General features: G+C 47.4%; 1 protein-coding gene across 1 annotated transcript in view; it reads left to right on the forward strand.

Moving 5' to 3' along the window:
* Nucleotides 1-14,464, forward strand: part of UPF1 (UPF1 RNA helicase and ATPase) — a 3,097,516-nt gene that overhangs the window by 292,783 nt on the left and 2,790,269 nt on the right. The window contains exon 4 of the mRNA XM_044054826.1: nt 3,000-3,167. Coding sequence (XP_043910761.1) covers nt 3,000-3,167 — 168 coding nt within the window. The remainder of the gene's footprint in view (nt 1-2,999; nt 3,168-14,464) is intronic.

The following is a 14,464-nucleotide window of genomic DNA, read 5'->3' on the forward strand; positions in this document are numbered from 1 at the left end:
TCAAAGCAAACCATTTCCAAATGGATAGGCCATTGCATTTTTTTTCTATAAATGCCATGGAAAACCTGTCCCACAGAGGATCAGACCCCACTCTACCAGGGCTGCATCTACCTCTACAGCCTTTATCAGAGGCGTCCCTACCAGGGACATCCTAGAAGCTGTTACTTGGAGATCTGTACATACTTTCACCAAGCATTACCATCTTACAATTTTCTCTAAATCCAGAGCGGGCTTTGCCACTGCAGTTTTGCAGGACCTTTTAGCTGGTCCTAATTCTATTTAAATTCCTCCTCCCATTCTTAGCTTTGGGAATCTACCCAAAAGGGATGACTGCAACAGTGAAACACTAACATAGTACAGTTGTGTACAGTTGGCATAAATGTAGATGATAGTGTATTCACTGTTGCAGTCCTGGTTACCCTCCCTCCAGCCTCTTCTTTTTCTTTTTTGGATATCCCTCTACTTTCCTTTACTATCTTCAAAAGCTTTTTAGTGTATTTGCTTTTTAGTTGGAGGTGTAATCTTGTATATTTATAGATTTAATTGCTTCCCATTAAGGGGGCACCTGACATCTGGGTCAAGAAAAACTGATGTAGTTGGCTGCATGTTTTATACTCCTGACGACCTGATGTCACGGAAGAAGGGACAGCAACTGATGCAGGACCCAAGACGTTACCGGGCCGACTGAGGGCTACTGCAAGCAGATAACCCAAAAGTGATGACTGCAACAGTGAATACACTCGTACATCTACATTTATGTTGAGTGCACAACTGTACTTTATCCCTATCAGCAGAGTCTCCTTTCTTCATTCACATGTTGGCTTAGTTCTTGGAATATTTTCTGCTACTTTATGAATGCAATATTCTCTATGGGGGTTTACTGTTGAAATACTGTAGTGCTGGTGATCAGACGGCATGCTTTTGAAATGCACTTTTTAAAAGGGTTACAGTGCCGAAACGAACTATAGTGAATACACTACTGAATGTGCAGTTTAATTTGGTAGTCTGACTTAGTTGAGTGAAGAGCGTGGTGCAGGAAATTTACCCACTTACGGTAGAGAGATCTTGGGAGTTGGTATGTATAATTTGCAGGGGGCGCAGGGGGGCCTACCCCCTTGCAAAATAGCAACATTGTGCCGTTGACTTGATGGTCTAAGGGTAAGTTACGGTACATAGCTTGGGTGATAGCACCTAAGGCTATGTCAAATAGATTGAACTATGGTTGATTAATTCATTTCTGAGATTGTGCCTTTTCGATGGCATGTATTTCCACATTTTGGCTCTAATTTGACTGGTCGAGCATTGCATTTTCCAGGTTTCTATAGTAAACCTCTATATGGTTATTATTCTCCAGAAGTATCTGCATTAAAAATCCTAGTCTGTCCTTGTTTATTGAGCTCTTCCCCCTGTTGCATCATCACTCCTTTCAGTTTCTGCTTGTGTATGTATAGGAACCTTACCTGTGTTACTCTAAAATACCCCTTGAAGTCAGGTAATCCTAAACCGCCTTGTTTGATTGGAGTAATCAGCTTATCCCACTTGACTCTTGCCATGATCCCTTCCAAGATAAAAAGCTTCAGCTCTTTATTAATTGTTGCCCACAACTTCTCTGGTTGATAAACATCTGACCTGTGTATAATACTTACAAGCAGTTTAAAATGTTTTTAGTTCCTTTATCTTGCTATCCATATTCATATAAGTGTGCAGTTTCTCAGTTTTTGTGTTATCTTTTGTTTTTCTCCCCACATATCCTTAGCTGCCACATCAGAATCCTTTTTAATTGATACTCTTAAGTACTTCATTTTATGTCCCTATTAATATGGATATTGTTGAACCAGTTTGTGTGCGGGTACATAAGTTACAGCTATTGCCTTTGTTTTAGCTTCATTAATTTTGTATCCTGAAAAGGTTTTAAACTGCCTCGGTGTTTCACAACACCGAAATATCTTCTGGTTTTATCAGGTGTAAAATATGTACAAATAGAGCCAGCTTTTCTTGACTACCATACCGATTATGTCCTTGAATTTGAGTCTACTTTCTTTGCCAGTGGTTCTAAATATAGTGCAAATAACTCTGTCCGATTTCACTATTTAAACATAAATTATCAGATAAGAACCCACCATTGGTGACTGCATTCTTAAACAGAAAAAAAATGTAATGGTACATAGGCTGCTATTTACTTTTGTTTTTTGTTTTTTTTTTCTCCTAAGGTGAAGATTTTTATTCTGTAGACATCTAGAAGTTTGACTTGAGTGTTTACTGCTGCTAATTACCATGTGGATGGACATCCACATAGCCAATTACTAGGCATTATGAATGCAAATGCTTTGGTGATCTCTGCACTGTATCATTAATGCTAAGATCAGTGCACTTAAATGTGTGCTTTCCTGTATGCCATTGCCTTTTTCAGGCTTGAAAGACCAGTTTGTCAATTAAAATAACTTTTGGCTAAAATTCTTTTGTCATGGTACATTCAGCTTCAGTCCTGATTAGCAAAATTCTGCTGTAGCACTTATAGTATCTTTCATGAAGATAGGCATTCACTTCCTTTATTGAAGGAAGGTAATCTGTATCCGAATCTCTTATTCTAGTGGTTAGCTTGTCTTCACAAAATATATGTGAAGAATCTTGACATGGCACTCTTAATGCTCATTCCGGTGGAGTAGAGGATGACAAGTTTCAAAGCAGTTTTTGTATGAGACTAAGAAGCTGCACACTGACTACTGTCCTTTATAAAGCAGTTCAGTGGAGAAAGTCATTCTAGTGGCAGGACAGATTTGGCATGACTGTGCTCCAAAAAGGTACCTGTAGCTGTCTACCTCTTTGGGCAGCAAATAGGGCTTGGGAACAGGAGAATTTACTATTAACTGTAGTTGGTATAATGTTAACTCCTACATTTGCTATTGAAGTTTTTTATGAATTTATTTCAAGTAGAATTGGTTGTGTGTTACTGTTGGTTCACTGCTGAATAGTTAATGAGAAAACTTTTGTTTTAATAGCCATATTGTAAACCATCTTGTCAGAGCGAAATGCAAAGAGGTGACACTGCACAAGGATGGACCACTGGGTGAAACTGTTTTGGAATGTTACAACTGTGGATGCCGCAATGTTTTTCTTTTAGGTTTTATTCCTGCCAAAGCTGACTCTGTAGTTGTGCTGCTTTGTAGGTAAGAGCTGCAAAAGCATTTTGGTTTCACCTTTTATTTTGTATGCAAATTTTTTTAAGTGTAATAAATGTTGAGTTTTATATTTTGAGTTAGATTTAAGATGTTAATGACTGGTATGGGTTATTTTATGGAAGGCATTTGCAAGATGGAGTCTTTCCACTCTGCTGTTCAACAGTCTTGGTCATCTTCCAGATGTAATTCCTGATGTAATGTGATCCTATCTCGCCTACATTCTGTACAGATGGATTCGGAGCCAATCCTTGGCTCCGACTCGGCACGCTATACTATAGAACGAAGTCTCTTATTGGCTGAGCCACCTCATATCCCAGGATGCCCCACTACTGCTTCCCCAGATCTCGTTTGCCGCTTCTACAGCATAGACGTGGTTTCGGACTTGGCTGAGCTAAGTGCCTCTTAGTGATCATTTTTTCTGTCAGAATTTTCACTAAACTTACCCAAAAGCTGTTTTAACAGCTACTTATTGTTGTGTGACTGATTTTTTTCAAAGTTTGTGGTGAAATTGTGTTTTATTCGACGATAAAGGTTCCCGTTTAAGTTAGAGGGGCCTTTGCCTAGCCCACGCGCCTTAGTTAGAGCTGTTTAACAGCTATTCTTGTGTGATTGTGCAGTTTTAGAATTTTTTGTGGTAAATTGTATTTTTTTCTTGGTGGTAAGTGATCCCGTTTGACTTAGAGGGCCCTAGTCTACGTGTTATATTTCTCTGAAGTTTTTTCTCTTTAAAGTTTAATTGAAGTAGATAGCCATGTCTAAAGAACATAGGCCATCAGGATTTAAGAAATGTTCAAAATGCAGTTATAAAATGTCCATTACGGACGACCATTTGTTATGTGTATACTGTTTGGGGCCGAAGCACCTACAGGAATCCTGTAGCGTTTGCCACGCTTTTTCCTCTCGCGTGCTCCAAGAGAGGAAAAATAAGTTGATTTTGAAAGGGCTTATTACCCCTTCCTTTGAGGAAGCCCTATCTTCTTCTTCCCTGTCGAAGAAAAAATCTTCGGCTCCGACCAGCCCGTCGGATCCGGCAGCAAAAAAGTCAAGGCAGGCTTCTCCGTCGGCTCCACGGACTTCGGAGCCGAGGCGAACGGTCTGCCTCGATGTCTCCAGCCTCGACTCCTCTGGCTTCGGAGCCGAGAGCTCGGGCGTCGAGAGGCGAGTCATCTCCATCGGCTCCACTGCCTTCGGAGCCGATAAAGGTTGCCCACTCAGACTCTTCCCCTTCGGTGCCGAAGTCCACGTCGGCTCAGAGGGAAATTGCAGTAGTGGTGGAATCTCCCTCGGCGCCGATACTTCTCGAAACCATTCGGAGCCTCAACATTGCCACAGCCTGGAAACAATCAATCTGAAGTAGGAGATTCATTTGTCTGCAACCTGTGGGTTATGGATCCGATATCTGATCCGAACCGGCATGGTTTACCAGCTATGGATCCAAGCTCTCAGCTCCTCCCCTCACCCATAATGCCCTGCTCTACCCTCATGACCTCAGATCTCGTTTGCCGCGCTGGTGACCAGATTGTGTTTTTTAAGCTCTTCAGCTAAGTGCAGTTTTAGTCTTTAAAGTACTAATTTTTGAAGTTTTGTGTGAAAGTTGTGTGGAAGTGTAGGTTTCCCTATTACTTAATTATTCTTTTAGTGTGTTAAAATTTATTTTTACTTCACCCTCCCCTCGCTGGTAGCGTAGTGTGTGTTTGGGCCTGTTGAGTGGTTTTGTTACTTTGCTTAACTTTAGTTTAAGTAACCTTTTTTTGCTTTTGGGATGTCTGAACAACCCAAAGCTATGTTCTCCAAGTGCTCCGAGTGTGGCCATAAGCTTTCCCCAGCTGATGGCCACACTCGGTGTGTTAGATTCCTTGGGGTTGAACACCTCACTTCTGGATGTTCCATTTGTGCAGGGTTCAACCCCAGGGCATTGAAGGAGCGGAGGTCCAAGCTTGTCTTGGCGGGTCTTTTGCCACCAGACTCTGCTCCGGCCTCCGCTCCTTCGGGGGTAACCGTTTCTATGGTTGTCTCCTCTCCGGCTCCCCCTCCTCTTCCTGGGACTCAACCTCCCTGTAGTGGTTCGGAGGAGAGGGAAGCTAGAAAGAAAGACCGGAGGGAGAAGCACCATAAGCGGTGGGCCGAGACCTCTGTTTCGGCCCCACCAGCCAAGCAGGCTTCTCCTCCGGCCTCCTTGTCTGCTGGCTCTCCCCCTCCTCGGCTCCGGTCTCCAGTGTGTTTTTCACCGGGACCTGAGGAGGAGGAGACCCGATCTCCGTCGAGGCTATTGAGGAGGCACTCAAGGCCTACCTCGGTAGCCTATCAGATGCTGATCTGGACCAGATGAGAAGGTTCATCCAGGCCCAGATGCAGATGGGAGTGCTCTTGCCTCCCCCCCCTCTGGGGGGGAGCTCGACCCCTTTTTTCAAGCCAATTGCTCCTTCTCCGACCCGCTACCCGGGTTCGGAGTAGTTGGAGCCGAGCAGCTTCGGAGCCGGGGGTGGGTCGGCGCCGATAGTACTTGGTACTTCGGATCCGACCCTGCCCTTGAGTGCTTCGGATCCGACCTCTCGGAGCCTGGATCCGAGCTTCGGATCCGGGTGGATCAGTGCTCCTTCGGCGCAGTCTGTCAGAGCGCACTGTCCCTTCGGATCCGAGCGCTTCGGCGCCGGCTCCGATCCACTCCTCGGATCCGAGGGGGAGCCGATTGTCGGATCCTTTGGTCAAGGTTGGCTCCCCTTCGGCTTTTGATGTTGTGGAGAGGGCCCTTTTGGAGGGTCTCCGGACCCCTGGCACTTGCTTCGGCTCCGTCCCGCGCTCCCTCTGCACTGGGTCAGGCTTCCACCATCCGGCCCTTGGGACAGCCCGCTCCTGTGCCCCAAGCTGTTCCCCTGGAACAGGTTACTGTTTGAGGAGTCCTCTGACAGCCCCGGAGGATGTTCCCCGCAAACATACGTGCAAAAGGAGGCACATTGACTCCCCAGTCTCTCACAGAAGACACGGATTTGGAGGAAGGGAAGCCTCCCACGGTCACCCCGAGGATGTCTCATTTGGAGACATCATGGAAATGCTCCGCATAAGGGGGTGGTCTGCCCCAAGTCTTCCTCGGACGAGTCCGTGTTCTTGGAGGCATTTGAAGCGGGCCCGTCTACCTCTTGGGTGTCCCCTCCTGCCGACCCCCTGGTGGACCTCATTACCACCAGGGCGTGGAAGGAACCGGACACTGTGGAGCCTATCCCTAAAAGGCCCGACCGTATTCTCAGTCCCCCGGCTGACCGTGCCCATTGGAGTAAGGGGCCTCCAGTAGATGCCATGTTGACGGCGGCCACCAAGAGGGAACTTGCTCAGGAGAGTCCCTCAGTCCATCCCCCGAGCAAGGAGTCTCGGATGATGGACTGCTTGGGGAAGCGGATGTTTAGTTCAGCGACCTTCTCTGTAAGGGCGCTGAACTATCTGGCACACGTGATTAGGATGCAGCGCGATCTTATTAAAGAATATGCTGCATCCCCCCCAGAGTCCATGTCTGAGGAGGACAAAGTGCTGCACTCCACCCGCATGGCCACTCTAAGGTCCGTCACCAATACCTCTATGCGGCTACTCTCCCATGCTACGGAAGGTGCCGCTAGAGCCGCAGGGGCAGGCCTAGTTACTAGACGTCAGGCCTGGCTCCGTCATTGCGATTTCTCAGAGCCCTTCAAGGCGTCATTTGCAAACGCCCCCTTCGATGGTTCTGCCCTCTTTGGCAAAACTGTTCGTGACACTTTGACCCAGAGCGAGAAGGACGGGAAGACGCTGTCTGCCGTCGGAATCCGCTTCTCTGCACCCCAGAGGCCCTATTCTGGGAACCAAAAGGGTCAGAAGAAGATGTGGTTCCGGAAGTCGCAGCAATCCCAGCCTGCTTCGGACAACCAGTCCTTCCGTGGCAGAGGAGGACAGGGAGGACGCCGCCCTAGGGGCAGAGGGGCTCCTAGGAACTTCGGGTCCAGAGAACTCTTCTCTGAACGGCCCGCGCAGCAGCCCTGAGGGGTTGCCCGGCTGCTCCACTCTGGAAGCAGTCGGGGGACGTTTTTCAGAGCACCTAGCGGCATGGGAGTCCATAACATCAGACCGCTGGGTCCTCCAGATCATATCCAGAGGATACCGTATACCCTTTCTTCACTTGCCAAAATTGAAGTCCCTCCCCGACGTTCCACCCGGTCAGTGGGAGGCCGCTTTGGCAGAAATTGGCCATCTGCTAAAGAAAAGAGCCATCCAGCCCGTCCCCCCAGATCGGATCAGGGTTCTACTCCAGGTTCTTTTTAGTGCCAAAAAAGACGGGCGATCTCAGACCAGTTTTAGACCTTTCACTCTTGAACCTGGCAGTTCCCAAGGAGAAGTTCCGAATGGTCACACTGCAGTCTATTCTCCCCCTTCTGGGAGAAAATCACTGGATGTGCTCCATAGACCTCAAGGATGCGTACTACCACATATTAATGGACAGGCGCTCCAGGAGGTTTCTCCGCTTCCGGCTGGGAGCCAGTCACTACCAGTTCCGGGTCCTTCCCTTTGGTCTCACCACAGCCCCCAGGGTGTTCACCAAAGTATTAGCAGTGGTAGCGGCCCACCTGAGGCTTCAGGGGGTACAGGTCTTTCCCTACCTGGACGACTGGCTCCTTACCGCCCCAACAAGGCATCTACTAATATTGGCGCGAGACTCCTTTCTCCATCTTGCTCCCCGTCTGGGCATCACTATAAACAAAAAAATCCAACCTAGCACCCACGCAGTTCATAGATTTTATAGGTGCCAGGTTAGACACAAGGAGATTAAAAGCTGTCCTCACTGCGGACAGAGTTCAAAATTTGCAACTCCAGGTGCGGGCCATTCTCCACTCAAGCTCAGTTCCGGCGGAGTTGGTCCTGAGGGCTCTAGGGTCCATGGCGTCTGCTATAGCGCTTCTTCCTCTCGCCAGGTTCAATATGCGCATCCTCCAATGGACACTCCTAGTCCAGTGGTCGTATCTTGCTCTTCCTATGCATCATCCCATTGCGATCAGCAAGGCTTGCAAGCGGTCCCTCCTGTGGTGGCTGCACTCTCCAGATCTCCACGGAGGCCGCCCATTTTGTGCCTCTCCCCCTCTCACCACGGTGACCACGGACGCCTCCCGCCTCGGGTGGGGGGGGCATTTTGCAGGCCGGACCGTCCAAGGCACGTGGAACGATTCAGAGACCTTACTGCATATCAACGTTCTAGAGATGAGAGCAGTGCTCTTAGCGTTGCTAGCACTTCAGGCCTTTCTTCCCTTGGGAACAATTGCGATTCAATCGGACAACATGTCGGTTGTCTGGTATATCAACAAGCAAGGAGGAACCAGGTCTTACCCTCTTTGTCGAGAAGCCATGAGAGTTTGGGAATGGGCAATCTCCACCAACCGCTTTCTCATAGCAACGCATATTCCGGGTCGGTCCAACATCCTGGCGGACAAACTCAGTTGCACCATTCTCACCCCTTACGAGTGGTCTCTCAATACTCAGGTAGCGGAACGCATATTCGCACAGTGGGGAACTCCTTGTTGCGATCTTTTTGCCTCTCCCTCAAACACCAAGTGCGACAGTTTTTTCGCTCTGATACCTCCTCCCGGAGGTTCCCCAAGAGACGCTCTGGTGCATGCTTGGCCACCCGGTCTTCTTTATGCTTATCCCCCCTTGCCTCTGATGCTCCAAGTTCTTCAGAAAGCCTCTCGGTTGGGGTGCAGAATGATTCTCATTGCTCCGTTTTGGCCTCGACAGATCTGGTTCCCCTTCCTAAGGTCTCACTCTGTGAATCCTCCTTGGATTCTGGATCCCATTCCGGATCTGATATCTCATCCATCCCACTTATCTCCTCCGAACCTGGACAACCTGAAGCTGACTGCTTGGCTGTTCCAGTTCCACTCTTGATCAGGACTCCCAGTATTTTGTCCCCTGTTAAGGCCATCCTGGTGGCAGCTCATAAGCCATCCACTAGGAAAGTCTACCGCAGCAAGTGGAAACGGTTCTCGTTGTGGGCGGAGCGGCAAGGGCTAAACCCCTTCACAGTTCCTCTCCCTTTGGTGCTTGATTTCTTAACCACTCTTTTTAATGATGGTGCCAGCAGTTCCACGGTCAAAGTACAACTTGCGGCGATTTCCCATTATCACATTGGTCATGACTCCAATCCTCTGATGTCGGCCAAGTTGTGTAAGATTTTCCTTAAAGGTACTTTTCTTCTCAGGCCCCCTGTAAAACAAGCGGTTCCTCCTTGGGACCTTTCCTTAGTTCTCCAGGCCTTGACCGCCCCCCCCCCCTTCGAACCGGCGGCTACGGTAGATCTGAAATTCTTATCTTTCAAGACTGCCTTCTTAGTAGCCATTACTTCGGCCAAGAGAGTTTCAGAGCTTCAAGCATTATCAGCTAAACCTCCTTACTTGGTCTTTCATCCGGACCGTGTTTACCTCAGGACCAACCCGTCCTTTCTTCCTAAGGTAGCTTCTGAAGCAAACATTAATCAATCCATTAACCTCCCTGTCTTCTTTCCTAAATATGAAAACAAAGGTGAATACAAGCTTCACTCCTTAGATGTTCACAGGCAACTTAGATTTTATCTAAACAGGACGGCTGGTCAAAGGCAATCCGACCAGTTGTTCATTTCCTTTGCTAAATTTAATTTGGGCAAACCAATTTCTAAAGTCTCATCTCGCTGGATTTCACAATGTATCTTATTGGCTTATCAAGCTTCGGGAAGGCCCGCACCGGAGGGTGTCCATGCCCATTCAACCCGGTCAGTCTCTACCTCGGCAGCCTTTAAGGCTAGGATTCCTCTAGATGATATTTGTGCAGCAGCCACGTACTTTTATTTCCCACTACAAGTTGGATCTTGCATCTAAGGGTAGAGCATCCTTTGGCTCCGCGGTGCTCCGGAATATCCTTCCATGATGGCCGCCCAAGATTCAGGTAGCTGGGGACTCTGTCCCACAGGTTGCAGACAAATGAATCTCCTACTTCAGATTTAGAAGTTATGTACTCACCATAACGTTCCATCTGAGTAGGTGTATTCATTTGTCTGCAACCATCCCGCCCTCCTATCCCCCTGGCCTTTCAGTTTCCTGCATATGGTGTGTTACCCTTTTCAGGGTGTTCTTGCTGTTGGCAAACTCGATCTGAGGTCATGAGGGTAGAGCAGGGCAATATGGGTGAGGGGAGGAGCTGAGAGCTTGGATCCATAGCTGGTAAACCATGCCGGTTCGGATCCGATATCGGATCCATAACCCACAGGTTGCAGACAAATGAATACACCTACTCAGATGGAACGTTATGGTGAGTACATAACTTCTAATTACTCTCATTCCCTGCCTGCAACAGGAGTTTCGATGTTGGGCAAAGGCTTGTCACCAGAACAAGGGACAGCCATTCACATTACCTCCAGCCAGGCAGACACCAACAACGGATGCATCAGACTATGCCTGGGGAGCTCACATGGCAGGAAGATGCATTCAGGGCACATGGTCCTCAAACCAAATGCATCTACATATCAATCAGAAAGAGATGTTAGTTCAAAATGCCCTGACAGCCTTCAAGGACCTACTTCATCCGGGACAACTACTGATAAAGACAGACAACACCACGGTCATATGGTATATAAACAAGCAGGGGGGCACACATTCTTACCCCCTTTGCAGACTAGCCATGACCTTGTGGGATGCAGCTTTGACTTGCCAAGTACATCTGCAGGCCCAATTCCTGCCAGGAAAGGGAAATACTCTGGCAGACTAACTAAGCAGAAACCTCATGGATCCCCACGAGTAGAAGCTGGATCCACTAGTCTTCAGCATAAGGAAATGGGGATGCCCGGACATAGATCTATTTGCCTCCCCTCTCAATTACCAACTAAAAAGATTCTGCACAAGGACTTATTACAGACAAGCATGGAAAGTAGACGCCCTGTCTTTCAGCTGGAAAAACCTATCGGTATATGCCATTCCTCCACTGCCTCTCCTGCCCAAGATGCTCTTAAAGGTCAGACAGGAAATGCCAAAGATGATACTGATTGCCCCAGGCTGGCCATGCTAGTACTGGTGTCCAGTACTAAGAAAATTATCTATACCCAGCTTGGACCTTACCTCAGATATCTCTACTACTGTCCCAGCAAAACAATCAGATCATGCACAGCCAACTCAGGACATTAAACTTGGCAGCATGGCGGATGATGTAGTCATACAAAAAACATCTCTCAGTAAAACTGTGATTGATGTCATTCTGGAAGCCAGAAGACCTAGTACTGGAAAGTCTTATGCTGGAAAATGGAAGAGATTCTGTGCCTGGAACCAGGCACAAGGAACTGTTACAGCAGTACCAAATATTCCTCAGATTTTGCAATACTTAACTAAGATGCTGGACAAAGGCCTATCTTTTTCATTAAAATTCATGCCTCTGCCATTTCGGCTCATTACAATGCAGAGCCACCACTTTTTTCTCACCCTTATTAAGGTAGTTCCTCAGAGGATCCAAAAATTTAAAGCCCCCAAGGAGACTACCAATACGTGCATGGGACCTCAACTATGTCTTGGAAAAGCTCACCCTGCCTTCTTTTGAGCCAGCTGCTACTGCTGATATGAAGTTTCTATCTTGGAAAACAGCTCTGCTCTTAGCAATTACTTCTGCAAGACTAGTTTCAGAGCTACAGGCTCTCACGGCTATGGAACCATTCATCATTTTTTATCCAGACAAGGTCTCCCTGAGGACCAACCCAACATTTATGCCTAAAGTAGTGTTCAGTGTGGCTCTTAACCAAGCAATCCATCTGCGAACCTTTTACCTAAATCCACAGAACAAGGGGGAGGGAATTCTGCATTCTTTGGACATACACAGACAACTTAGATTATACTTGGACAGAACCAAAGCTTTCAGGAAGACAGAGTAATTACTAGTGGCATTTGCTGCAGGATCACAAGGAAAGCCCATCTCGAAGCCAGTGTCTAAGGGCATTAGGCCTCATTCCACCAGAGCTGCAGCCACCTCAGCAGCTTTTCTCAGGGGAGTACCAACCAGATACATTTTAGAGGTGGCTACCTTGAGTTCAGTGCACACCTTTACAAAGCATTATCATCTGCCACTCGACTCAAAATCCAGGTCAGGCTTTGCCACTGAAGTTCTGCAGGGCCTCCTAGCTGTTCCTACTGCTGTGTAGTTCCAGCCTCCCAGCCATAGCTTTGGGACTCTACCCAAATGTAATGACTGCAACAGTGAAACACGAAGAACATAGTGCAGTCGTGTACACTTAACTAAATGTAGATGTTAGTGTATTCACTGTTGTAGTCCAGGATGTTCTTCATTCCACATTGCTGCAGTCCTAACTATTGGGTAGTCCGCTGTCCAGTCGGCCCGAATACCAAAGTATATGGCTGACGCCGGTCAGGGCGCATTAGACTGACGTCAGTACGTCAGGGTACTAATGCGCATGACCGACGTCATATCCTCAATCTTTTTTGCCGCATGGTCCGATGCAGAAGCAATTTTGCGAGTGCAGGTTGGCGTTCTGAAAGTTTCTGAAGTCAGAGTTTCAGACCGAATCAAAGTTGGCTAAGTACCCCGTTGGGGAATATTTTGGTTTTTCTTGCCTCAGTATTTAACCGCCTGTCAGAAAAAGTAAATAACTGTATTTCTTGTGGGAAACAGATACCTCATAGGGATTACCATACTTTGTGTATACCTTGTTTAGGGCCTGAGCACGACGTTGTTGGATGCCGCTCTTGTGCTAGATTTAACAAACGCACTATTAAGAGAAGGTTAGACTGTGCCAGGTTAGTTTTGGGAAGCGTTGTAATTATAAAATGCCGCCGGATGCTCCGGCCCGCCGCCAAAAGCGCAAGGACAAAGCAAAGCCTAGAGTGGAAGACCCGACAGTCCCAGACGTCGGTTCTTTAGAAGGCTCAGTGGAGCCGGAGGTTCTGCCAGGAGTTTCTTTGGAGTCTCAGGGAGAGACTTTACTGTTACAGGATGTATCTTCTCAGGAAGTAGGCCAGGCTGAGGGGGCTTCTCAGGTGGCTGTTCTTCCCTCTCTTCCTAAGGTGGTTGGAGCCTCCCCTTCTGTTTCCAAGACTTCTTTGAGAGGCAGGCCAAGTTTTGCTTCAGTGGGGGTTTCTCCTAGTGCTTCAGGGTCTTTGCCTAAGAAACATATGCTTAAAATGGCAGAGGATTTGATTACTATGATTAGAGGTTCTATGCCCCCTCCTGATAAGAGGCCTAGGGTGGAACCTGAGTTTGAGAGTTTTGAGCAATGTTCGGAGGCTTCTGCATCTTCGGCTGAAGACTTGCAGGAGTATCCTCCTTATTCTGATGTGGATGATTCTACTCCTTCAGCTTCTCCTCCTGAGGATTTTTCATTTTCAGAGACTCTGCATTCCATGAGGGAGCATTTTAAATGGGAAGGTCAAGATTTCTCTGATTCCAGGAAGAGGCTTAGGGAATTCTTGTTTTTACCCCAGCATAGGCCTTTAGCTATACCTCCTGTTCTGAATGTGGTGGAAGATGTTTTTGCAGAGGCTTCCCTGAATCCTGATTCTTTGCCTCCTGCCCCAGTTAAACCGGATAGGTACTATAGGGTGCCTGAAGCTCATAAGTATCTTTTTAAGAGTCCTAGGGCAGACCCGGAAACTGTCTCTCAGGGGCCTAAAGGTGTGAAGGCCTCTGTTGTTAAAAATCCTGTTCCTCCTGATAGAGGCAAGGGCTTTGGATAGATGGGGAAAGAAAGTGTATACTTCTTCCACTTTAGCCATGAGGGCGTTGAATTGTCAGTTTCACATGTTAAAATATCAAAGTTATCTCCTTTCACAATTGTAATCTAAGGTGGATGCTCTGGCAGAAGGTATTGAGTGTAAAGAGTTGCAGGATTTAGTTCATGTGTCTGAACAGGTGGGTAAACATTCCTTGCAGTGTGGTTTTGATGCTGTGCAGGCCTCTTCGAGGGTGGCTGCCACTGGTTCTGTTCTTCGTAGGCACGCCTGGTTGAGAGATCAGAATTTAGCTGAGCATGTTAAAACAAGGATTTTGGATGCTCCTTTACAGTCTGATGTGTTGTTTGGTTCGCCTGTGGAAGCAGTTTTAAAGAAAATGGAGGACAAGGCTAAGTCTATGCAAACTGTTAAGGATTTTTGCAGGTGCAGCCTCCAAGTTTAGTAGAAATTGGCCTACTAAGGGATGGACTTATCCTGCTTATGATTCCCAGTCTAGGGGTAGGTCTAGACGTGGTAGGGGCAGAGCTCAAGGTTCTTTTAGGCCTAGGACAGGGAGTTCCCCTGCTCAGACTTCTG

This window comes from Protopterus annectens, chromosome 13.part0 (genome assembly GCF_019279795.1).
Source record: "Protopterus annectens isolate FY-2018-M chromosome 13.part0, PAN1.0, whole genome shotgun sequence".
NCBI lineage: Eukaryota > Metazoa > Chordata > Ceratodontiformes > Protopteridae > Protopterus > Protopterus annectens.